General features: G+C 37.3%; 2 protein-coding genes across 11 annotated transcripts in view; one reads left to right on the top strand and one right to left on the bottom strand.

Annotated features, from left to right (window-relative positions):
• Positions 1-1,464: 1,464 nt before the first annotated feature.
• On the bottom strand, positions 1,465-19,336 carry GAR1 (GAR1 ribonucleoprotein). Of its 7 annotated transcripts, none has more exons than XM_035709773.2 (7): positions 19,184-19,336; positions 9,380-9,586; positions 7,761-7,915; positions 7,201-7,260; positions 3,666-3,804; positions 2,169-2,237; positions 1,465-1,760 (listed from the first exon to the last, which is right to left on the bottom strand). In XM_035709773.2, the coding sequence occupies exons 2-7, from the start codon at positions 9,573-9,575 to the stop codon at positions 1,747-1,749; spliced, it is 633 nt and encodes a 210-aa protein (XP_035565666.1). In that variant the 5' UTR covers positions 9,576-9,586; positions 19,184-19,336; the 3' UTR covers positions 1,465-1,746. The 7 variants fall into 7 exon arrangements, with proteins under 7 accessions (XP_035565666.1, XP_025321691.1, XP_025321693.1 ...); XM_025465906.3 differs by lacking the exon at positions 19,184-19,336 and adding an exon at positions 10,162-10,408; XM_025465908.3 differs by lacking the exon at positions 19,184-19,336 and adding an exon at positions 10,091-10,220.
• Positions 18,583-27,130, top strand: part of CFI (complement factor I) — a 52,703-nt gene continuing 44,155 nt past the window's right edge. For 2 of the 4 annotated variants that reach the window (XM_025465905.3, XM_035709771.2), the window contains exon 1: positions 20,169-20,366. In XM_025465905.3, coding sequence (XP_025321690.1) covers positions 20,310-20,366 — 57 coding nt within the window. In that variant the 5' untranslated portion in view covers positions 20,169-20,309. Of the gene's footprint in view, positions 18,668-20,168; positions 20,367-27,130 lie in introns of those variants that run through there. The other 2 variants (XM_049104949.1, XM_025465904.3) reach the window with 2 other exon arrangements.

Here is a 27,130-nt window from a genome sequence, read left to right as displayed (position 1 = left end):
AGTGGTTGGGCATCTGCCTTGGGCTCAAGGTGTGATCCCAGAGTTCTGTGATCAAGTCCCACATTGGGCTCCCCAAAGGGAGCCTGCTTCTCCTTCTGCCTATATCTCTGCCTCTCTCAATCTCTGTCTCTCAGGAATAAATAAATAACATCTTTTAAGAAAAGAAAAAAAAAAAAAAAAAAAAGGAAATCCAGAAAACTGTTAAGGAAAAAAAGGGGGAATTAAGATGTGAAAATAAAAGTATAAAGATAACCAATGACCAAAAGATGTAAAAGGGGAAACCTCCAAGTAGTTTGTCTACTGATCTACACATTGCTTCCATCATAACCATCTGAGACTTTTAAATGTCAAAAAAAGCATAGGACAGTTGCACTATTATTTGTTCTTTGGACAATGCCATCATCACCCCTCTAATGCTCACTATGTCTTTTACAAACCAAGAGTAGAAACTCTGGCTTTAATTCTCAACCCAATTTCAACCCAACAATTCTAAAAAATCAAATAGCCTCCTTTCCCAAGTTGAAAAGCACTATTTCTTCCTGTGAAAAATTTTCAACTTATTTTCATCATATATATTTATGGCCTACATGCTTATTAATTCTGCTGTAATTCCATTAATCAAAAAAAGATAAGTAAAACCTAAATTGCTAATGCAGACAATACTATATGCTCAAGCATTCCAAGAGTTAATCAAGTATTGATTATTAGGTATAGTATGGTAGAAAGGAACAGCTAGAGAAACATCATTCTGAGAATGAATACGTGTGAGAAGAGAAAAAAAAAATCAATGGCAGGGAAATGGTCCCATTATCACAGTATTCTAACTTACTCTCATAGTTATATCTTGATACTACACTAGCAGTGGGCATCAAAAGTCAATTTAATTTGTAATGTCTCAAAAAAAAAATCTGAAACGTCTCTACCTAGGAATCTGAACATATTGCCAGGAATCTGAACAAATTATTTATGATGAATAATATTTTTTTCTTATGATGAATAACATCTTAAACCTTTAGAGTCCCCTTAAAAAAGTAAAATAAGAGTCAGTAAAACTTTCAGAATTCTATGTTGAATGAGAATTAAATGTTTCTCCAGAAATCTCTTGAACTTTAGTTCTTACATGAAAAGAGCTGTTCCAAGTCTAATAGATTCATACCCAACACTAAAATTTGCTAACCAATTATTAATTACAATTAAAGAAACTGCTTTTGTAACCTTTATGAAGGTTCACAAATGAAATGCAATAAAAAGTGCTGATATTTTCATATACAAAAGGCAAAGATTTTGAAAGGGGGTGTTAATTTATTAATAACGTTAAAGTACTGTTTCACTAGCCTTCTTTTTAAAAATCAGTTATATACATAAACAAATCATTTTTTCAATCTGAAATCCACTGGGTTTAAGCTTAATTGTTCCTTTTAACTTCAAAAATTGCTGTTTTAATAAACACAGTTCTATTATAAGTTAAAGAAATAAAACATTTTATTTTAAAAATTCCAAGTATGCTTCAAATGAAAACTGCCCATTTATTAAGCCCCCAGAGTTCCAAGCGTTATACAAAACATTTAAACATTTGTTCATACTTTTAGAGCAAAATCGCTTATTCTGTTGTACTCATTTTTGCATGGTGATGACATTTTAGTTCCACCGTCATAAAATGACCAGTTCTTCCAGACTTGCTCAAGAAACAAGTTTCTGAGCCATTGACGTAGATCATGCAGGAAGTTTCTCTGCCAACTCTTACACTTAATGTCCTCTCCCTAATTAAGAGAAAATGAAAGTATTAAGGCTATAGTAAATGAATTTTTAATAGCACTATAAATAAAATCTCAAGCTTAAAATCAACATTAATTCTTATACTATGTAGCCAACCAATTTACCAAATTTAACTGTCATTCATACTGCTTTTTCAAATTAATTCCGCAAAACAATTAAAAGTAGGTGAAAAAATTCAAAGGGAAAAGCAAGAAAGTGACATAAAATAAAGATCTAAATTAGGCTAAAGCAAAGAACACCATGGTGTTCCATATACTGGGGAAACAGAAATAAGACTGAATAAAAATTTTATTTTATTTTATTTTTTTTTTTTTTTCTGAATAAAAATTTTAAATGGTAGGTAATACCAATCCTAGAAATTCAGTGATTCAAAGACTATTTTTCACACTCACCTCTGAAACCACCACCACCCCTTCCTCTGAAGCCTCCACCTCCACCTCCTCTTCCACCTCTAAAACCACCTAAAAATAAAGGAAATATTTATAAAAATTATGGTAGCCAATCCTAATCTGATAAGCCTAATAACCTACGTTACAATTTTTTAAACAAGAATCCTATTTTAATGAATTACCAAACTCGTAACTTTAAAGTTCCATTTAGCCCTACTATTAAATGTATGAGTAATTCAACTTCTGCTGAATTACTTTTTTGATTAAACTAAGGCTTTTTATTCTAAGAACAAAAGGTAACAGATAGGGGTGGTTTCACTCTGGGGGTATCATAATAAATAGAATATTTAAAGTTAGTTGAGCCACATATGGACCATCACTGATGCTCACATATTTAATAAGAAAATTAAAAATTTTCATTTATCCAATACATATTTGACCTCCTATTTCAGTCTCCATTTTTACTTCTTTTGATTAACTTTGTAAGGAATGATGAATTACATTAAGAGGAAAAAACATATTCCCAAAACAGTGGTATATAAATATAAAAGTTTTAAGAAAACAAATGAATTTTTTTCAGTGTCACATGAGAGACTGAATATAGAATGGGAATGAGGGGGATCTCATTAGTGTCTCAAAAATATTTTAAAAAGATATATCCAGATTTCTTAAAGAGATTATCTCCTAGCTACCTGGATAAAAAAAAAAAGCATATTTAGAATGAAATAATTAAATTGAGAAAGGCAAAGTTGGAAACAGACTTCTTTCTCCATTCTGTTTCAGTAACAGAAGATATCCAACCAATTTTTGGCTCCTGTTCCCAACTACTTAGGCTCTGCCATCATCCTGTTCCCCACCACACCACTACTCAGATCTAGGCATACTCAATACTGCACCACACCTTATCCCCAACCCTGCTCATCATCTAACAGTCCACAATGGTGAATGTACCAAAACTTTAGGAAATACATATATCAAAATGCTGAAATCAAAGCAATAACTTTATTGGTAAGCCTTTGACATGACATCAGAAGATAGAATCTGGATTGCCAATTAACTGGGCAAATTAATTTTTGTAAGCCACCCATTTCCACATCTAAAATAAGGCTATCGCCTATCTCACAAGGTTTTGCTGAATATTAAAAGAATACACATAGATATTAAAAGAATACAACTAGCTCTCAGCATATAATCAACACCCAATAATATTAATTAAAAAACTAAAACTCAGTCAAGATAATCTTACACTTTATAAAATGTACAACAAAACATGGATAACCCCAAAGATAAAATCCCTCAAAATTATACTTTATTAGATTTTTTAAAAAAATAAGTCATTGAAACAAAGCATTATTACTATGGTAATCTGTCAAGATTTGAAAATAGCTTTTCTAAAAAAAACATAAAGGAGGTTTGCCTATATACAAAATTAAGTTGTACTGTGTGAATTGGCTGCAAGTTTGAAATCTCACTAGAAAATTTCCCCAAAAAACAACTTACCACCTCTACCACCTCTGCCACCTCCTCCTCTTCCTCCTCCTCGACCTCCTCTGCCACCACCTCTTGGAGGTCCCTTCTCACCTGGAGGTCGAGGTAAAAACCTCTGTAGTGGTAGCAGTTTATATGGGTCTATATAAAACTGGAAGTATGACAGAAACAATTAGTGTGATGGCTTGGGAAGTGATACAGTATGATCATTAAGGATCTACACACTAGACTCAAGACTGCCTAGGTTCAAATCTCAACCCTATTAACTACTGTGTAACCGTGGGCAAAGACTTAATTTCTCTGTGCCTTCATGTCCTAATCTATCAGATGAAGAGAATGAAGCAGCTACCCCATAGTCTTCATGAAGATCAAAAAAGTAATGTATACAAAGCCCTTAAACTTTCCACACGATAAGCATTACAAGCATATAAATAAAAATGAAGGTCAATTCAATCTCATTTCTCTTTATAAATTGATGTCTTCTAAAAATTAACTACCTTTTCACAATAGAATTGCCCTTAAAACTGTTAAGAATTTAACATTAAAATTCAAAATGAAGCACACACTATTTATTTCAAAACTTTGAAATATTTGAAACTTTGAAATATTGAAAACTATTTCAAACTACTGATCAAATCAGTAAGTATTTGCTGAACATACAAAGTAATAAAAGATATGCATAAATTAAACCCATTCTATTATTCAGGATTAAAGAGATTATTTTTCATTATAATGAAACATAATGAGGCATATTTCACAATTTTACATAAAACATGCATAAGGAGTTTCAAATGATAAAGTATTACTTATAAGATGTCGGAATCCCTCTTTAGATACCACCTTTTATCACTCTTCCCAGAGTCCATTCTCTCAAAAGTAGTGTCTAGCTCTGCAATGCCCAATACAGTAGCCACTAGCCACATGCGGCTATTTAAATTAATTAATTAACAATTAAAAATTCGGGCAGCCCTGGTGGCGCAGCGGTTTGGTGCCGCCTGCAGCCTGGGGTGTGATCCTGGAGACCTGGGATCGAGTCCCACGTCAGGCTCCCTGCATGGAGCCTGCTTCTCCCTCTGCCTGTGTCTCTGCCTCTCTCTCTCTGTGTCTATGAATAAATAAATAAAATCTTTAAAAAAACATACACACAATTAAAAATTCAGTTCCTGGGACACCTGGGCAGCTCAGTGGTTGAGCATCTGCCTTTGGCTCAGGTTGTGATCCCAGAGTCCTGGAATCGAGTCCTGAATCAAGCTCTCCGCCGGGAACCTGCCTCTTTGTGTCTCTCATGAATAAATAAAATCTTTAAAGTAAATAATAAATAAATAAAATAAAAATTCAGTTCCTCAGTTACATTAGCCACATTTCAGGCACTCAATAGCTACAAAAGGTTACTGGTTATTTTACTAAGCAGGTATTTACTAAGCAGAAAATTCAATTGGATAGCCTAGGCTGGATAATGAGGACCTGAACCTGAGCAGTGGATCTAGAAATGAAGAGAGGTAGAATGTCCCAATTTAGCATCCGTGAAAAAAACAAACAACAACAAAAACACTTAATAATAAAGTCTCAGGGGCCCCTGGGTGACTCAGTCAGTTAAGTATCTGCCTTCCGCTCAGGTCATGATCCCAGGGTCCTGGGATTGAGCCCCACATTGGGCTCCCTGCTCAGTGGGGAGTCTGCTCCACCCTCTCCCTCTGCACCTCCCCCTGCTTATGCTCCATCTCTCTCTCAAATAAATAAAATCTTTTTAAAAAATAATAAATCCTCAAGTAAGCAATACTGTGACAAAAGACAGGCATCCAGATCAAATTTAAGTGGCTATCACAGGCCAATTCTTTTTTTCAGGTCACCAAATAAGAAGCCTGGCTCTCAGGCCTGCCTGAAGCAGCTGAATTTCCCAGTGGCTACTTGCCAGTTTCTACAGCAGCCATATGCCAGCAAGAAGGCACTGTCCCCATCTAGAATCTCTTACACCAATCTGGGTTCTGTGCCCACCACTCCATTGGCTCCATGACCTTTTGCCCTGCCTGTTGCTAAGTCCAAAGAACTCTGCGGCAGTACTTTGCCATAGCTGATCACTTCTATTCTCCTGACTCAGAAGATAACTACTTTTATGAAACTCTCCTGGTTTGCCTCCTCCTTTACTGGTGTTATTCTTAGTCTCCAGATAGATATAAAATTTAGGAGATACCCCAAAGCTCTTTTTCTTACTCTTTCTTCCTAGACTGTATCATATACTATCTGCACAATGACAACCTGCAATCCCATCACTAATCCAGGCTCTTCCTTTGAGCTCCTATGTGAATATCTCACAAGTGCTTCAAACTCCTCATGTCTAAAAGTGAATTCATCGTCTTCCCCCAATTTCCTTCTTCTCCGGTGTCTCCCATTTTGGTACATGGTGACACCATCCACAAAGATCTGAAATCAGACATCTGAAAGATGGTGATATTTTTAACTTCAATTGTTAATCAACTACCAAGATCTATCAATGCTACTTCCTGTATTGTTCATAAATCCATCCACTTTTCTCCATTTCCACTGTCATTATTACCCTGGTCCGAAACACCATTTCTTCTGGGACTGATGCAACAGTCTCTGACCTGGCCCCTTCACATACAGTACTAACCCCTTTCCAGGGTGCTCTTTAATTTTTCTAGTGCTCTTTTTAAGTATAATTTAACTGTATTTATCCTAATATTTAAAAACAAAACTAAAACTAAATGCTTTCCCATGACCTAAGGCCTTAGTAACCCTGCCCCTGCCTACCTCTCTAGTCCCTCCTAAATGATCTATGTCCAAGCTACACTTCAGCCTTTTTCAGATCCTTAAACTGGCTGTCTCAGAGACCTGTACAGTTTTCTCTACTTATAATGTGCTTCCCACCTGTTTGAATAGCAGTGGTTCCCAAGTGCTAATCTAATTACATCAAAATTATCCAGGAGCCTGCCTTTTTACAAATGAAGCCTGGTCCCTATCTGAGGACTTACCAGCTCCAATTTCTAAGAGTGGGACCAAGAAATACATGACCTTAAAAGCTCCCCTAGATATTGTGATGAGCAACAAGGTTTGGAAATCACCTCTAATCAACTTCCAGGTCTCAGCTTCTAGTTTATTCAGAAAGCCAATATACTAAATATGGTCCCACTACTAACATCCTCATGGCAATCTGCAGTTCTCCTTCACAGCATTTATCATGTTTTGAAAGATCTGTGAAATCATTTAATATCTGACTTCTCTCAAATAATGTTTCCTAATTTAACGCTTTATTTAAAAAGTTTGGTCATGTAAGCTTTCAGTAAGAATCTTGCATAAACGAAAAAACATACTGTAGCAGTTACAGAATTTGCCTAAGAGTAATTTCTGAAAGCTTGTATTAAATTACTTTTAAGGATCAGTAAGTTCAACATTTAAAGTACAGAACATATCAATTTAAGAGCTTCACTAGTGATATACTGGAGGGTTCAAGTGCTCTAAGTAGCACTGTCCTAAGGAAGGTCATTTACTTACAAAACCAAAGATCCTACTTATCAGAAGCTTCACTCACCTTCTGCAGTTTTTTAAAGGAAGATGCCTTCATATTTTCTGACAATTTAACAGAAAAATACTATTAGTTACATTAAGGAATAAGCAATTAAGATCACAAGAGGTAACCTTCTGAATTCCTATGTAATTTTAAAAACAAAGCTATATGGAAATATCTAGAAAAAGTAAGAAATAAGTTTCCAAGAGGAAATGAAGTTTTTATTTTTAAAACTTCTAATTCCACGCTATTCCAGTAGCATCATCATAAATAAAACTTCTAATTCCACGCTATTCCAGTAGCATCATCATAATCAAAGCAAAGTACCTTAATCCTGTAGCACTTACCCAAATGGTAATCACTTCTAAAACCTTCCAAAAAGGAAGTTACTCTATTATAGTCTTCCTTTTCAATACGGGGAGATACATTCTCTTCTCTTGATTCTCCTTTATGTTACAATCTTACCAATACTCTCTCCCAATTGAATAAAACAAGAAGTTTAATTAAAACAATACTTAGCTCCAGAAAAAAGCAAATGGTAACCTTTTAATGAGATCACTGGGTCTTCTAATGAAAAAGGATACAAAATCTCTAAGTTGTCCAAATATTTCATCCACTTTACCAATTTGTTCTTTGTTCTCTAAATAAACTGGAGCATTAAAATAAGGCACCTTATTTTCGTCTGTAGTACATTTACAAACTATGTCATCTTCACAGGGATGCAGGAACTCTCCTAATACTGAAATAGGACAAGAAAATGTTAAAATGTAAAACAGTTTCAAATGATATTGACCAACATCATCTGGAAGTTTCTTCTTGGGTACCTGGGATTTCACTTATGTGTTCTCCTCTGAGGCAAAAAAAAAAAAAAAAAAAAAGCCAAAAACTCCACATTAGCTCTGTGACCTGGGGTAAGATTCTTTTCTCTGATTCACTGTCCTATTCTTAATAAGGGCAAATAGCAATACCAACACCCTATATATATTACTATGAGGAATAAATACAATAATAAATGTCAGGTGCTTAGAAAAGTACCTGGCACATTGAGGCCATCCAACCTATAACAGGTGTTTTATTATAACAATAAGTATTATTATTAAGCACCATGCTTACATTCTGTCTCTTCATTTCCCCGGTCCCTAGCTGTAAATCAGTCTTTGTTCTCCTTTTTTCCTCCCTTTAATAACCTCCTACTACCACGTCTTTACCAATGACTCTTCACTCTTTTTCAGGGACGCGTGGAATCCAAAATAACTACCTCTATTTCTGACCGTCACCCCAAACTAAAAAACTCATCACATCCCTCCAAAACCAATTCTTCATCCCTATCACCCAAAATCCAAACCTGGAACCTTTTATTCCCAAGAATTAGCCAAGTTCTACTGAATTTATTTCCATTGAAATTGCTCTCCCATCAAACCCGTCCTTTTTTTTCTCCTCACTTTCACTACCCTCACAGTGCATCATGCACGGACTGTTGCATGCTTGTGGGCTACTTCACATAGACCTATGACTCTAGCCATTGCACTCTTCAAACCATTTTGCACACTGATCCAACCAGTGTGAGGTTGCACTCTCTTCATCACTTCTCCTTTTTGATGTAGGCTTCTACTATCAAATCTGTCTCACGTCCCAGGACTTCCATCCCACCTCATTGATAATTACTTCAAATCTACTCTCATTAGGTTTTTTTCCTTGGCTTCCCTCCCCTCTGTAGATTCCCTAACAAGCAATTTTCCTCACTTCTCTTACTTATGAAAAGCAATGGACAGCATGGGCTTTGGAGTCAGAAAACGTGGCTTTGTAGCTCAAACGGATCACTTATTAATATGATGCCAGCAAAGAAACTTATTACTACGACCCTAGCAAAGAAACTCAACTCTCACGGTTTTCTTACCTGTAAAACGGGGACAACAGGAATAAACACACAGTATTACCTACTTAATAACTTCCTTTCAGCCCAAGCTCAAGTTCCACCTCCACGACGCATTCTAAGTGTTGTTCTGCCTTCTTGATCGCCCCTTTACATTTGAGCGCTACAACACGATTGTAAGTCAGCTTACAGCATCTCCAGACCCGATTCCCCAACCCAGCAGCAACTTCCATAGGAGAGCTGCTAGAGCTGCCTTTCAGCACGCTCATTTCCCAAACTTAAACCCACAACCTCCGCCCCCAAGTAGGTTAAGCTTTGAAACCGACATACAAACTACGTGTTCCGGGGGTCCTTGGTCTTGGCCTTTGTTAAAGCCTCCGCGGCCACCTCCTCGTCCAAATCCTCCTCTACCACCACCGCCGCCTCGGAAATTACCGCCTCCACCTCGGAAGTGGTTGTTGCTTCCGCCGCGACTGAAGCCACCACCTCGATTAAAGCCTCCACGACCACCGCCTCGAAAAGACATGCTTACTCTACCTGGTAAGAAAAACAGTACGTATCTTTTTGGTCATTGTGGCCTCTGGGTGCACCACCCTCTGTGCCACGGTCAGAACATCATACAGCGGGACAGTAAGAAGTACAGCAACCTTGCCACCTCGCCCAAGGCCAAGCCGCCAGAGATGAACCCGAGGGTGAGGCGTGTCACCTTCCCGTTGCCCTGTGCGCGCGGACCGACCGCTCACCAGCCTCTCCGCCCCCGGTCAGTATCTCCTCCCCCAGCAGGCAGAAAGGTCTTCACGCCACATTCCCTTCCTTCCCCCCTCCCTCCGTAGCTGGGTCCCGCGTCCAGACATCCTCAGACCCCTCTGCTCGCCACCGCAACGCACCGGAGCCACGTGCACCTCCGGCCCCGCTGCCCCCACCCACCCGCCAGCCCGGTACTTCCGCCGTGAACGAGCCTCCTCGGCCACCGTACCCGCACAAAGGTGGCGGGGAGCGACAAGAAATTCGAACGACTGATTTACAAAAAAAGCCAGTCACCGGCAGAACCGGGGGCGCTGTCCCATTTCCAAAACAGCCTTCAGCGCTGGAAGAGCGGCGCTACTACCCACCGTCAAACAGTAGTTTACGGCAGTCGCGTCCGTTTGCCTACGAGGAGCGGAGGAAATGACGTATAATAGTGGCGTCCGTTGAGTCGAGAAGTTCCCGGAAGTGCGGCCGCGCTGTTGCCCCGGGAGATGGTTGGCGTGAGAGTTCCGCCCCCCTCTCCCGGGGACCTGGCGGTTCCAGGTGGCTGGGAGCTGGTGGGGAGCCCTGGCTTCTCAGGCTGCAGAATGCTCTCCTCGTTCGTTAGTTCGTCGCCAGCCCCAGCAACTGTACTGCCCCGTCTCTGAGTTTGCAGCTGCGCTGTACGCAGGGGTGGATCTGGTGGGGTCGCAACCCGCGCAGGGCTTCCTGCGTTCTTCTGAGCGCGTGTGTTTCTTCCGGACCTTTTGAGGTAAGCTCGACTGTGAGGTGAACCGGGGCGGTCCTTTTGTCCCGTCGTTACGCTTCGTTAAAGGAAGGGGGGACGTGCGTGCACGTGTGTTCTTTTCTTTAAAAATGTTTTTTTTGGGGGGGGGGATCCCTGGGTGGCGCAGCGGTTTGGCGCCTGCCTTTGGCCCAGGGCGCGATCCTGGAGACCCGGGATCGAATCCCACGTCGGGCTCCCGGTGCATGGAGCCTGCTTCTCCCTCTGCCTGTGTCTCTGCCTCTCTCTCTCTCTCTCTCTCTCTCTGTGACTATCATAAATAAATAAAAAAAAAAATTAAAAAAGTTTTTTTTCCTAAAAATAAAATAAATAAAAATGTTTTCTCTTTAAAAGTATATTTTATGTAACAAAAAGCGAAGCCGTATTTTTAAAAAAATTATTTTAAAGATTTCATTTATTCATTCATGAGAGGGAGAAACAGGCTCCATGCAGGGAGCCCGACATGGGACTCGATCCAAGATCTCCAGGATCACGCCCTGGGCTGCAGGCGGCGCTAAACTGCTGAGCCACCGGGGCCTTTTTTTTTTTTTTTTTTTTAACCTTTTAGTTAGGCGATCTCTACACCCAACATAGGGCTGGAATTCACAGCTGGGAGCGGAAGAGTGGCAGGCTCTTCTGACTGAGCCAGCCAGGGGTCCCTGGAGAGTAGGTTTTGAGCACTGACACAGGCCGTGGACCATCTATGCTACAAGCCCCTCTATCCTTTTTTTCCTTTAAGACCTTCACACCTAATTTAAGCTTCCGGTGAGATTTCTCTACCAAGGAAAGCTAGTGATCTCCTATTTGTTAAATTTGGTTGGTCTCTTTTATACTGGAATCTTTCGAGACCTTCCTTCCTTTGGTATTTGACACAGTCCACCTCCTCTTCTTTGAAAGGGTGGGGATTGGTACCTGCTTCAGAGGGCTGATGTAATTGGGAAAGAACTTTGTGAACTTCGCTATGGGAATACTAGTGATGTAGTTTTGGAAATATAGGTGAGGTTTGCTGGGGTGAAGTCCAGAGCCAACCACCAAGAAAGAATTCTTGAGACGTCTTTGGTGCAAAATGGTGGTTTTGTTTTGTTTAGTTTTGTTTTGTTTTGTTTTGTTTTTTTTAAAGCATGGGGGCAGGACCCACGGGCAGGAAGAGTGCTGCTGCCCCCCGGCTAGTGAGGGCTGGCTGATTATATACCTGGGAGTTGAAGGTAAGGAAAAGGGAAGTTTCAAAAAGATTTCCATATGTTGGGGAGGACCTGTAAGATACTGGAGGCCTTGCAGTTGTCAAGTTGATATGAGAGAGCTTGGTTCTTGCCTCATGGAGTTGAAGAATGAATCTCATGGACAATAGAGAGTGAGCAAAGCGATAAAAGTTTAGTAAGCAGAGGTACAGAGAAAGTTCTCAGAAGCCAGAGGGGTCCCCACAGGATTGCCACAGGGCTTTTAGTGGCAGTCTTTGATTGAGAACCGGGCCAGGGAGCCCAATGGCCTTGAGATTCTTGTGCAGTCTTGGATTGATCAGAGAGTATTGATAACACCATAATGACTGACTTCTTTGTGGTCTTGTGAGTTTCCGTGATTACTTAGTAACCATCAAAGGGAGATACTCCCCAACATTTTGGAGCTAGGAAGCCAGGTTTATTATTTTTCTCTGTTTTTACTGTCTTTGTTTTCTTGGGATGGGTGGGAGCCTGACTCTGGACCTTTCGTTTATGGGAACCCACAGATTTCTGGGAGCTTGATTCTCAGCCTTTCCCTTAACTTTCCCTGCCTAGCCCCATTTGCCGCTCCTTCCTACATCAAAGTTAAGTTGTTTTTCCTCTAGCGGGGCATTAACATTAAGATACTTGGGAACTTCCTGGGGGAAAGTCACATATATTCCCACCTAGGAGTGGAAGGGGGGTGTTGCAGGGTGTGAGCTTGTGCTTTGTCCTCAGCTAGCCTTCTGTTCCCTCATCACTAGGAATCACAATATGTTTTCTGCACTATTCTAAGCCCCTAAGAAGCCTAGATATAAAAGGAACTTGATAAATGTATTTTTATTCATATTTGGTAAATGTATTTTAAATACTGTATATCATGAAGAATATTATTCATAACGGCCCTGCCCTATTTTGCTTTGCTTCATTTAACTTTTATGTTCAGCGTTTAGCTCTATTTGGGGTCCGCTTTTATTTCTAACTCACTGTGATAAAAATTATTGAAGTTTTATAAGACCTTCAGGATTACCTGGTACCCCTTTATTTTACTTCTTGACAGCAAGAAAGTAACATTCAGAGACGTGAAGTAACTTCAGCCACTTAGAGGAACAAAGTAGAACCCTAGAGTCTCAGAGTTTTCAGTCCTTTTCGGTCCCAACCCTCATCTCTTATTCTTCCCAAATTGTGCGTCATTCCCGTTCCCTGTTAGTCTTCATGATAGCACCATACCCTTGGTTTCTGAATCTTTGGACTCAGACCTCTGAGTACTCTGCTCTATCATTGTTATCAATCTAATTTGTTACACAATAAGAGAAACTAATACAGATTTTGGTTCTAATTGTTACACAATAAGAAAAACTAATACAGATTTTGGTTCTCAGCGCAAACAGGATGTTTGCGCTGAGAAGTGGACTGTGGTAATACTTCCAAGAAAATAGGCGAGATTTTGCCAAATTCTTTGAAGATCAAGAATGGCTGCAGAAACTAGCCTACTTAGGAGACATTTTTTCCTTACATGACCTTGTTGAATTGGTTGAGTACGTGCGGCTCAATCTCACGACCTTGAGATCATCACATTGGACTTTAAGTCGTGTTTGTAAAACAGTTTCTAACAAAGTGTAAAACAAGAAAACTACACAAGGAAATCAGAAAGGAAAAATGAAATCTTTATAATTCACTCTTAATGACAAGCTCCATGTTTTGCAATCACAAAATTACAAAACAACAGGGAGGCATCTGAGTCATAGCTTTACTTAGAATTTACTCCTTGATTTTTTTTTTTTAATCATATCAGGGAAAGTTTGTTTGCTCTCTGGTAGCTGTGGGTATGGAGAGGCTGGGGAAGGATAAGGAGATGATACAGTTCAAGAGGGAGAAGCTGATGCCATCAACCTATCACTACCCTCTCAGTACAATTCAGCACTCACTAATTATCAATAGCATCCCCTATCTCACATCAAAAACAGAGTGGACTCTACCAAATGGACATAGTCATGCAGACACTGCCATATAGCTGAAAAGTCTCTAGCAAAATTACTAACAGAGCTGCTTGATCACTTTTCATTACTGCAAGTACTGGCATTGCATGGAGAAGGAAAGTCAAAAAAATTAAAAATTTTCCCCTTTCTTTTTTTTTTTGAATTCCTAGTGACTTCTCACAGAATTCCTAACGGCATCTACAGAACCCAACTGAGAAATCTACACTAGATTCTAAGTTCCCGAAGAATGGACACTACAGTTTGTTTTGGAATCCTAAGCATTTAGCACAGTGCCTATAAAAAAAAAAAAAATAATGCCCAATAAGTATTTGTTACCTGAACTAAACTGAACTTTATAATTTGAATTTCTGACCATTTATTGTGTTTGTCAACAAAGTGACTACAGAATAATGGACAAAGAGATTATAAAAGAAATGGAGGGGGATGCCTGGGTGGCTCAGCGGTTGAGCATCTGCCTTCAGCTCAGGGCATGATCCCGGGATCCAGGATTGAGTCCCACATCAGGCTCCTTACAGGAAGCCTGCTTCTCCCTCTGCCTGTGTGTCTGCCTCTCTCTCTCTCTCTCTCTCTCTCTCTCTCGAATAAATAAATAAAATCTTTAAAAAAAAAATGGAGGGAAAAAGAGAAAGCATATAAGTAGGATACATCCATTTGTGCTACTGAAAAGTTAGGAAATCTAATTAAAATACTTGGTAAGGAGATATTCTAAACAACAGAGAAGAGAAAGGGCTGAAAAACCTTATACTAGAACAAGATGTTCTAAGGACTTAGCCAAAGTTGACTGTAAATTGGAAACAATATGAACTCATGACTTTCTTTTTTAAAACTTATTATTAAAATTTCAAACATAAAAGTTCACAGAGAGCGGTATAACAAACCTCATAATTCAGTTTCAACAATTACCAGCATTTTGCAAATCTTGTTTCATCTATCCCTTCATTATTATAATATATATAATTATAAATTATGCATATAAACTTATTTTTTTTTTAGATTTTATTCATTCATAAGTGAAACAGAGGCAGAGACATTGACAGAGGGAAAAACAGCACCCCACAGGGAACCTGACATGGGATTCAATCCTCGGACCCAGGATCATGCCCCGAGCCAAAGGCAGATACATAACCACTGAGCTACCCAGGCATCCTTAAAATATTTTATTTTAAAAATAAATATTCTTAAATTTGTAATTCCAAAATATTTTATTATCTTATAATTATTTATAAATTACTATTATATATTTTTCTATATATATATATATATATGTATGTATATATGGGGGGGGGGGCTAGAGTATTTTGTGGTAAGCTTCACATAGCATTTCATCCATAAATCTCCACCAGAGGACTTTTTTTTTCCCAGAGGACTTTCTAAACATAATCACAATACCATTATCACAGTTAACTAAAGTAATAATTCCTTAGTATCAGCTAGTAACAGTCCATGTAGAATTTTCCCAGACTATTTCAAAATGACTTTTAAGGTTGCTTTGAGGGCAGCCCAAGTGGCTCAGTGGTTTAGCACCACCTTCATGATCCTGGAGACCTGGAATCAAGTCCCACGTCAGGATCCCTGCATGGGGGGGACTCTGCCTGTCTCTCTCTCTCTCTTTTTTATAAATAAATTTTAAAAAATAATAATTATGACAGCCCACGTATTTACTTGAACCTACAGACATATGTGCGTTTGTGTGTGTGTATAAAATAGATGTCAAGTGTTGATGTTATTAATTACAGACTGCTGAATCCTTTTTAAGATTTTGTTTGTATCAATTTGCTGACATTTTACTTGGACTTTTTGCACCTATAGTCATAAATGAAGTTAATCTTTCTTTTTCTTTTTCTTGTAAATTCTGGTTGTATAGATCCTTGTTAGGATCCCTGCGTGGATGATTGTGCAGGAGAGGGATACAGTGGGATGTGAGGCCTCAGAAGCTTTCCTATGGCTTATTTTTCAAATGCAGAGACTTCCTGAACCCCATGAAGTTGTATATACCTGGAATGCTTCTTTGCTTCTCCTGCCTCACTATCCACTCAGGAACTGCTAAGTTAGAACCTGTTGGGCAGAGAGCCTTCTGTAGACTTTATCTTGGAACAAATGCTGAAGTAAGTTGCCCCAAGAATGGGATACGGGCTCAGGGCACCTGACTGTCTCAGTTGACAGAGCAGGTAACTCTTTTGGTCTTGAGGTTTTGAGTTCAAGCCCCTCATAGGTTGGGGTAGAGATTACTTTAAAAATAATAAAAGAATGGGCTGCTGGCTCAATTGTTCTGATCTTTCTTTAATTGACCACCTGTCCATCACTTCTCTCAGATTCTACTGTCTCCATTTATTTTGTGGTTTCCCTTATTCTGGATACCTCGCTGTCACCTATATAACATTTCTTAAACTTTGAGTTTTGCAATTAATCTTTTCCTCTGTTATACATCTTCAGTAACTCTTCACTGTTTATATCCTATTGATGGAATCCCTCTTCAGTTTTTGATGGTGCAATGGAATTATTTTTATTTTTATATTTATTTTCAATGACATGTTGGGAGGGAAGAGATACTAACTATAGAGAATGTCAGTCATTATGAACCATCTATTACATTTTTTAATTGTTTATAAGAAAGTCATTTTCTTCTATTGATTTTGTATCTAGTCATTTTAATAACTGACATTAGGTCTAATACTTTTTCAAGCACTTTTATCTAAGTAGACTGTCATTTTATCTGCAAATAATGGCAATTTTGTCTCTTCTACTGCAATAATTTTTTCATATTTATTGCCTGCAATAGCAACAACAATATTTAAATATATCATCTTTGATTTTTTATGGGTTTGCCTCTAGTGTTTCACCATTGTACATGGTATTTACTGTTGGTTTCTATCCTTTATGATATTAATGATATTTGTTCTTTTTCCAGATTGCTCACTTTTTAAAAATTAAGAATTTATGTTAAACTCATATTAAACACCTTTTCCATATTTTATGATGTAATTATACATATTATCTTATTTAATCTATTTTAATTAATTAAAAAATTTAATATACTGAATTATATAAATAGATATCCTAATGTTGAACATCCTTGTAAATTTCTAAAATGCTCCCCACTTGGTCATTATATTGTTTTTAATATGCTGTGATTTGTAATGTATACTTTGCTAATATTTTATTTAGGGTCATTACATAGAAATGAATGATTAATTATAATTATTAAAGATTTATTTCAAAGGCCCATCTTACCATTTTTTGAGTATTGCTAATAAATTGGAGTGCTTGGGGCAGCCCAGGTGGCTCAGCGGTTTAGCGCGACCTTCAGCCCAGGGTGTGACCCTGGGGGCCCGGGATCGAGTCCCATGTTGGGCTCCCTGTAGGGAGCCTGCTTCTCCCTATGCCTGTGTCTCTGCACGCCCCCCACCCCTCGCTCTGTGTCTCTCATGAATAAATAAATAAACAAATCTTAAAAAAAATAAATTGGAGTGCTTTTCATCTTTTTCTGTGTTCTAGAAAAGTTTAAATAACAGAAGAATGATCTTTCTTAAAAGGATTAGTAAAATAAAATCTTTAAAAAAAAATAGGGGCTCTTGTCTGGCTTAGTCAGTAGAGTATGTGACTCTTGATCTTGGGGTTGTAAATTCAAACCCCACGTTGGGTGTAGATATTACTTAAAATCTTTTTAAAAAGAAAGAGTTAGTAAAAGTGTCGTTAGGGGTTAAAATCTTTAACTTTCTATTTTTTCTTAGCTATTAATTTATTTGAATTTTCTACCTCTCCTTGCATAAATTATTCTGATCATTTTATTTTCCTTGAAATTTTCATCTGGATCTTCAGATTATTTGATAAATTGCACATACTTTTATTACTTAGGGTTCTAAGTGACAAGCTACCAAACCAACTCTGAATAACTTTAGCAAAAGAAAATTCATTTGGCAGATAATAGGATGTTCAGACTATTGACAGAAGGCTAAGAAGTTAGGCTTAAGAACTGAGGATGGTCAGGAAGGTGAAAAGGAATCACAGGAAACTTGTCTTATAACTAACAGCTAAATTGTCTGACTGGTGCACTGCTGCTGCTGCTGTTTCAATATATAATTCCCAATTGGTACTTCTGTTCTCTTATCACTTAATTCAAGATTCAGACATGAAGAAAAAAGACTCTGATTAGTCTCTGCTCTAAAAGGGAATGGAAAGAGGCTGGATATGGATTTCTTAACTTGTTTTGAAAAGCAGGTGCTGGGAATTATTCTCCCACCCAAACAACCCATAATAGAAGAGCAATAATTCCACAAAGAGAATTGGGAACCTATTATGAAGGAAAATGGATGTTGGCAGCCCCCCTAAAAATTGCCACTTCAACAGCTTTCCTCTAAAATATTTAACCCTCTCTCTTTTTTAATTTCTCAAAATCATTCATTGGTTTATATATCAAATTTGCTACTTTTTTACTTTCTGGTTTCTTTACTATTGCTTATGTCTTTATTATTTCCTTTTTATCACTTGATTCATTTTATTCTTTTAATGCTATCCTGAGTTGTATGCTTTTATTGTTGTAAAAAATTTATAGTTTGGATATTTTTGCTGTTGTTTTCTATTCATTCTAATCACCCCTTTGCTTTAAAATTGTTTCAGTTGAATTTCTTTTAGAGATAAGAACCTTGATGCTAGTTTTAGCAATATTATAAAGTGTATCAATAAGAATTTTGTCAGTGAAACCTAAACAATTGTAAGTATTTTAAACAGGAAAGAAGATCAGAAACAGTTCTTGTTCACATGGGATAAGCAACAATATACATTACAGTTTTTCCATAGATCTTATCTCCCATCTTCTGTCATAATAAAGTCTGAAGAGATTTGGATCATCTGGATTTCCTGTAAAGCATCACACTGTTCCATTACATTGATGGTTTTACCTTGATGAGAGCAGGTAAGCAAGAGGTGGCTAGCCTGCTAAATGCCTTAAAAAGATACATATACTCCAGGAGACAAGGCTTGGCACATCAATAAAATTTTTAGGAAGCCAGTGCTTAGAAAACTGCCAGGATATCTTCTCTAAACTAGAAGACAAATTATTTATCTTGAACTGCCTTCACAAAGAAGGAAGGCTCCAGGAAGTTTGTGAGTCATGGCATTAGGTAAGCAACTGAGGCTGGCAGATGTGGAAGCTCAGGGTAAAAGGAATCTAGAATGGATAGAAAAAAGGCAGAGGATGGATGAGCATCACCTGCAGCCTCAAGAGCAACTACAAGGGCCAGGGCCATCATTTTTTCTTACCACCTCCCTCTTCTAAATTTTCCCTCAGGAAGAAAAGCCTACCGTAGTTTTGAAGGAGCCACTCTTGGAGCATATATGAAAGGTAGACCTAAGAGGTGCAAATGGTGCACTCTAAAAATGGGAAGATGAGTTTCCCAAATTCCACTTCATGGAAGGGTTTGCTACCTACCTGTGAAAAGTGTGATGAGGAGACATTTCTTCTGATGACAACTAAATGTCAGATCCTTCCGAGTCTGCCTCAGCTGCAGAGAATGGCCTCACCTAAGGGGATGCCTTTCCTGGACAATACACACCAGGTGACTGAGCAAGGCAGGATTTAACAGTCTAACCACTCCTGCCTGACCCAGAGACACTGTGACAGGCCACACTCACTCCAGAGCTCCCCATGAGTTAACCAGGGCTTTGTTGAACCTGCATTGCAGTCTCACTTTTCTCTCTGCTCACTCCTGCTTAACCTCACTTCCTTTCACTGGAGTTAATTTCTAACTTGTAGCCCCAACTCTGTCTCATGTCTGCTTCAGGAAAACCCTAACATTTATTTCACAAATAAAAATGAATCCTGCACTACACTCGGTGCTGGGGCAATAAAACTTATTTTTTAAAGTTTTCTATGCTGGGGTACCTGGGTAGCCCAGTCAGTTAAGCATCTGCCCTCACCTTAGGGAACCTATGGTCTCAGGGTACTGGAATCAAGCCCCACATTGGGCGCCCTGCTCATCTGCTTCTCCTTCTCTCTCATCTCCTCCCCGCTGCTCATACTTTGTCTCCCTCTCTCTCAAATAAATAAATCGTTTTTTAAAAAAGTTTTCTATGCTCAGACAATATAATTTGATCACAGCATAATGGAGCATGGTAAAGGAAATGTTTTGTTCAGGATATTTACTGTATTCTTCATAGCCTTCAACATGATATACTTTTACTTACCTCCTCATCCTCAAACTTAAGGGAAAACACTCTAATTTTATTTTGCCAAAAACACAAGCAATTTTCGTTCCATGTAGTTTCTGTCTTCTCTAAAAAAGCAAAATTGAAGGGCTATTAACAAACTGTGGAAATTGTTTTCCTCTGGAGGAAACATGCTCCCTATTGGTCACCTCACTCAGCTATTTACTGGGAAGGCCTTTTTTGGTTTCAGTTACGGTAAAACTCTGGATTTTAGCCAAATTCTCTGAGTTCAAAAGTGCAAAGCTCTTTAGGAGACTTGCTCTTTCTAAATATTTTTTCAAAGGTTAAAAATTAAATTTCAAAAGAATATCCAGGGTGGAGAAGAGAGACAGACCCTGAAAGTTTCCAATATGAAGCTTGTTCATGTTATTTTGTTACATTTGTGCTTCTGCCTAAGTTTTTGCAAGGTAAGTAACTCAATATTTAGCCTATTTTAAGTAGATGTTTTTAATATTATAAGAATGTAAGAAAAATCTTAAGACATGGGTGAAGGGAGGGTAAAATAAAATAATATGAAATCAGACAGGGAGACAAGCCATAAGAGACCCTTAATCATAGGAAACAAACTGAAGGTTGCAGGAGGGGAGATGGATGGGAGGATGGGGTAACTGGGTAATGGGCATTAAGGAGGGCATGTGACATAAAAAGCACTGGGTGTTATATGCAACTGATGAATCACTGACCTCTACCTCTGAAACTAATAATACACTATATGTTAATTAATTGAATTTAAATTTAAAAAATTTAAAATAAGTAAAAAAGAAAAATCTTAAATATATTATTTTGACTTTAGAGATTACATAGTTCAGATACCAACAGTGGCAATATATAGTCAGTAACAAAGATTTTGTGTTAATATCTTGATGAAAGTGCTTTAAGAAATTGCTTTTTTTCATGTTCTCTTATCTGTGCATAAAAATTAATTGAATGAGAATTTTACTAATAGAGATCTATAATTTACAGTCATTGTATTAAATCAAAAAGTATTTACCAAATCCTTCTACATGCAAGGTATAGTACTGGGAAAATAGCATGTCTGATCTCTTCCTTCAACAGCCCTTCGGTACAGTGGTAGAAAGATGACATGACAATGAGGAAGTAATAAGATTTAAATAACATTTGAGAAGGAACTGTTGCAAGATATTCAATTGCCAAAAATGTTGTAAATATCATGTGCCAAAGGACTTTAATGAGGGGAAAAATTCCCTTCCTGTTAAGAGACCAGGAAGAGTCTATGGACCAAGTGGGATTTGAGCTGGATTCGTAATTGTGGATTAGTGTAGAGAAACAGAGTAACTTTCACCCTTTTCATACCAGTTATATGGTAGAAGGATAGTAAAACATTAGTTTCCTCCAGGTGAATAAATACATTTGATCAGAATGGAGACAGTGGGGAACTTGAGCAGTCAAAACTGATATGACAGATTATAGCCAGGCTGGAAGATCACATATTAAGTTATATAGGTTTAAGATATTTTAGACAATTATTGATTATTGCCTACTTTTGTGGTCAAAGCACTTTGAAACAGTGTTACAAAAGCTGTTTTGTCTTAATGCCAGTTTAGAGAAGCAAATATTTAAAGAAAACCACCTAAGAAATCAGAATTACTTACTTTAAATAAGTTTCTTGTAACTTCTAAAATATATATGCAATGTTTGTAACAGAACAAATGAAAATAAACTAAGTGCTCATTCATAAGAAATTGATTCAATTATTGTACATCTATAAATGAACTATCATGTAGCTATTAAAATGACACATTATATATTTATTGAGACAAAAGCCCTTACTAAAATCTTATTTTTGTTAAAGAAGAAAATATACACACATTTATGTATCTGTGTGTACACACACACACACACACGAATACATAAATATAGCTGCTCATATAAACAGCAATTTAAAAGTTCCTGGGGGGTATATATCAAATAGATACCAGTTGGTATCTTAAGTAATGAGATTACTGGTGATTTTTACTTTTTGTTTTATACACTTATGAATTTTCAGAATTCAGAAATTCTGTTTTATGCATTATTCATCTTATTTTTTTAAGATTTTATTTATTTATTCAGGAGAGACACAGAGAGAGAGGCAGAGACATAGGCAGAGGGAGAAGCAGGATTCCAGTGGGGAGCCTGATGTAGAATTTGATCCTAGGATCCAAGATCACGACCTGAGCCAAAGGCAGATGCTCAACCACTGAGCCACCCAAGTGTCCCCATTATTCATCTTTTTAAAATCCAAATAAATGCATGTTATTTTAGAATAAGGAAAAACTTGTTTTTGAGAAAAAGACATTTCAGCCACATTTTCTATTCCCAGAACAAAACCAATAAAAAACAAAATAGTATTTTTCACTTACAGAAAGGGAGCCTCTTTTACTGAATAATCATCCAATAATAAAGTTGTCTTCTTTTCTTTAAAAAACAGAATTTTGTAGGAATTACCATATTTGTGAAAATTTCTGAACTTCTTAAAATATTAGTTTATAAAAGAAAATGTAATACTAGGAGAAAACTATTTTTAAATGGAAGTTACCATACAGACAACATGTCTTCAGATGTGTTCAAAGAAGTTTTAAAATGTGTCTACATTTTCTAAATGAAAATATGTACATCTGGAAGAAATTTTTGTGATTTTGAAAGTGGAGACCAGATTTCCCTCTAAGGAATAAAAAGTCCCACACCCTTTTTTATATCAAAACTTTCTGATGGACTTATTTGGTTTTGGTTTTGCTTTTTGTTTGTTTGTTTGTTTGTTTGATGGACTTATTTGAAGGTGAATTATGTCAATAACAAGAGTGAACTGGTGTGAGATAAACAGGATATTCTGAATAGTGAGAGAATTCTGGTTTTGCTGCCCAGATGTAGAGATAAGGGGACTCAGGTTTCTCTGGGAGATAAAACCAGAACAGAGGGATTGGCTGCTGCATTAATGACCAACATATATTAAAGAATAGGGAAGCCAAATGTTTCATTCAATATGGTTGTTCACTACTGTGGGACTATTGTACTGTAACATAAACCCCAACCAAAACCCCAAATTTTTATTTACCCTAAAAGTTTATTACAAGCCTAAGTTTATATCAGTAATATTTTGGAAAGAAAGAATTAGGGTGTGTTCAGCAGAGTGATGAGATGATGGAAAGACAATATGCACAGGAAGCAACACACAATGCAGAGAGTGAGTGAGGTCAGCAAAAATGGCAGAGTAGGCAAATCCAAACACTTCACACACACACACACACACAATCATGCATTCTCTCAGGGGCAACTTTGTCAGAACTCTAGTTATTAATCAAAGGCTACAGCATCCAAGTAAACACTGAATGAAGGAAAAGGCAGCTTAAAAATGGTAAGAAAGCTCTGTGGCATTTCTACTTGACTTTGCCCTAACCTGTCCCCAGTTCAGTGGCAGTCTTGAAGATGGCAGTCCACGTGTGGAACTCTCATCCCTAGCTCTAGAAGGAGCAGAGCAGAATTTATTTAAAAAGAATAGGGTTTGTTCTAACCTGCCTGAGGGGATACTGGAAAGACTGACCAAATATATTTGTCTTTGTTTTGCCTAATTTAGAACTCAACTCAGAGTGGAAAGGCAGTGATCATTCCTTAAAAACATTGTGAAGCACTAAACAACGTGCAGCTACCTAGACAAAAGATTACGGTTGAGACAAACAGGAGAGTGCCAAAGCTTGGAGAAAAAATTAGGGAGAGGGTTTCTATGGGAAATTGGACCATTTAAAAGTCCCTGTGAATACTTGGGAATTTAAAAAGCAACACACATGCCCAGGGTAGAATGCATGCTCAGAAAAGATCTAGGAAGACCCTAAGCCTATACTTCTAAATGATCTCTAGGCTCAGTGCAAGCATGAAGTGAAGGCTAGGAGAGAAATTGTAAATGGCCTGGCTAAGTGTAGAAGGGGCCATTATTCTACAAAAAAAAAAAAAAAAAAAGGTTTTTTTGTTGTTAATGATTTAAGGAGTTTCTTATTCTTTTTATTTTATTTCTCCTCTCATTTCCCTTTTCCTTTTCCTTCTCTCTCTCTCTCTCTCTGTCTCTCTCTCTCTCTCTCACTCACTCAAAGAAATATTTGTCCAAACACTAGCTTACTGCAAGGTAAAGGAACAGAAACTTCAGACACTACACATCACAAAAAACAAACTTCCTACAAAAACAGTTTAGAAAACTCACTAAACAAACAGCTACAGTGTACAGCAAGGAAGAAAAGCAAACCTTGAGTAGAAGGAAAAATATGATTTCAAGAGTTATTACATTGTAATATTCAAAATGTCTAGTTTTACCAAAAACATATGAAGCATGCAAGGAAACAAAATGTGTCCCATTTATAGGAGAAATTAACAGAAATGAGGAAGAACTGACTTGGGACTTACTAGGGAAAGACTTTAAATCAACTAACTTAAATATATTCAAAGAGCTAAAGGAAACCAGGAAGATGAGGCATGAGCAAACATATAATATCAATGAAGAGATAGAAATCATAAAAAACAATCAGGAATTCTGGAGCCTAAAAGTATAGCAGAAATAAAAAAACTCACTAGAGTTTTAATAGTAGAGTGAAGCAGGCAGAAGAGTAAGTGAACTTGATCAGTCAAATTATCCAGTTTGAAGATCAGAAAGAAAAAAACAGAGAAGCTAACATAGCTTAAGACCTGTGGGTCACCATTAAGAACACCAAAATATACACACTAGAAACCCAGAGAAGAGAACAGGTTAAAAAGAATATTTGAAGAAATAATAGCCAAAAACTTCCCAAATTTGCTAAAAGATATGAGTCTACAGATTTAGAAAGCTTACCAGCCTCTAAAAAGATAATGCAAAGAAGTCCACACCAAGACACGTTATAATGAAATTGTTAAAAGCCAAGGAACTAAACAGAATATCTTGAAAGCAGCAAGAGAAAAGTAACTCATCATGGGCAAAAGATTTTCAATAAGATTAGAAGTATATTTCTCATTAGAAACCATTGAGGCATGGAGAAGAGAGTGGAATATTTTTAAAGTGCTGAAAGAAAAGACTGTCAATCACAAATTCTATATTGAAAAAAAACTATCCTTTAAAAATGAAGGAGAAATTAAGACATTTTCAGATTAATTGATGGAGTTAGTCATTGGTAAATAAGAAATTCATTATAAGAAAGATACGGGATCCCTGGGTGGCGCAGCGGTTTAGCGCCTGCCTTTGGCCCAGGGCACGATCCTGGAGACCCGGGATTGAATCCCACGTCGGGCTCCCGGTGCATGGAGCCTGCTTCTCCCTCTGCCTGTGTCTCTGCCTCTCTCTCTCTCTCTCTCTCTCTCTCTCTCTGTGACTATCATAAATAAATAAAAATTAAAAAAAAAAAAAGTCCTGCAGGCTGACCAAAAATACACTAGACAATAACTGGAAGCCACAGAAGAAATAAATAACTTCAATAAAGATAACTATATAGGTAAATACAAAGGCTGGCGTAATTTCATTTTTGGTTTGGAGCACCTCTTTGTATTTCACATGATTTAAAAGAAGAATGTATAAAAATAATGATAAATCTATATTAATAGGCATACAATGCATAAAGATGAATATATGGCCATAACAACATAGAAGAGGAGATGGACCTATATAAGACCAGGGTTTTTATCTACTCTTGAAGCGAGGTTGGTATCAATTCAAACTAAATTGTTATACATTTAAGATGTTAAGTATAATCTCCACAGCAACCACAAAGAAAATCTTTAAAATATACAGAAAAGATGTAAGAAGAAAATAAAATAGTTCACTATAAACAAATCAACTAAACAGAAAAGGCCGTAACAGAAGACATAAAGAATACAAAGTTGTAATACAAAGAACAAATTGCAAAATGGTTAAAATAAGGCCTTCCTTATAAACAAATATAAGTAGGTTAAATTCTCCAATGAAAGGTAGAGACTGGCAGAATTTATTTTTAAAAAACTAAATGTGATCCAACTATATGCTATCTACAAGAGACTCACTTAGGTCCAAAGACATAAATAGATTGAAATGAAAGGGTGGAAAACAATATTCCATGCAGATAGCAACCAAAAGAGAACCAGAAGTGGACACACTAATGTCAGACAAAATTAACCTTAATTTTGTCTTGTTATGAGAGACAAAGAACACTAGATATTGACAAAAGAATTCATTTAAAATGTATAATTATAAACATACACATACCAAATAGTAAAGCCCAAAATATATGAGACAATGACATAATTGAAGGGAAGAAAAGAATTCTAATAATAGTTGGAGACTTCTATATCCCACCTTCCATAATGGATAGAAAATCTAAACAGAAGACAAATAAGAAAATAGAGGATTTTAATAACACTATAAATCAACCTAACCTAACAACTAGACATACAGAGCACTACACTCAACAAAAGAAGAATACACATTTTTCTCAAGTGCACATAGAACATTCTCCAGCATAGCCCATATGTTAAGCCACAGGACATGTCTCAAGTCTAAAAATATTGAAATCCTTAGAAATAGTTCCTTGAAAGATAATGGAATAAAGCTAGAAATCAGTAACAGAAAGAAAACAGAAGAAAATTCACGAATATGTGGAAATTAAGCAATGTACTCTTAACCAGTGGTCAAAGAAATCACAAAGTAAATTAGAAAATACTTAGAAATGAATGAAAGCAAAAACACAACATACCAAAACTTTCGAGATGTGGCAAAAGCAGTTCTCACAGGGAAATTTATAGCAGTAAATGCCTACATTAAAAAATAACAAATATCCTTAATCAAAAATCTAACCTTACACCTTAAAGAACCAGAAAAAGAAGAGCAAAATAAATCCAAAGCTAGGAAAAGGAAGGAAATAATAAAGATTAGAATGGGGAGTTTTTATCATGAATGAATAAAGAATCTTGTCAAATGCTTTATATAACTAACACTGTTTTTAGGGTTTTGTGCCAGGAGCTGTGCATAAGATTTTTCCAAACATTGTGTCTTGTTTGATCCTCAGAACACCACATGAGGGAAGAACTATTATTTTTTTTTTAATTTATTTATGATAGTCACAGAGAGAGAGAGAGGCAGAGACACAGGCAGAGGGAGAAGCAGGCTCCATTCACCGGGAGCCCGATGTGGGATTCGATCCCGGGTCTCCAGGATCACGCCCTGGGCCAAAGGCAGGCGCCA

The sequence above is a fragment of the Canis lupus genome, chromosome 32 (assembly GCF_003254725.2).
Source record: "Canis lupus dingo isolate Sandy chromosome 32, ASM325472v2, whole genome shotgun sequence".
In the NCBI taxonomy this organism is placed as follows: domain Eukaryota; kingdom Metazoa; phylum Chordata; class Mammalia; order Carnivora; family Canidae; genus Canis; species Canis lupus.
The sequence above is the reverse complement of the archived record's forward strand: the minus strand, read 5'-3'. Positions and strand labels throughout refer to the sequence as shown.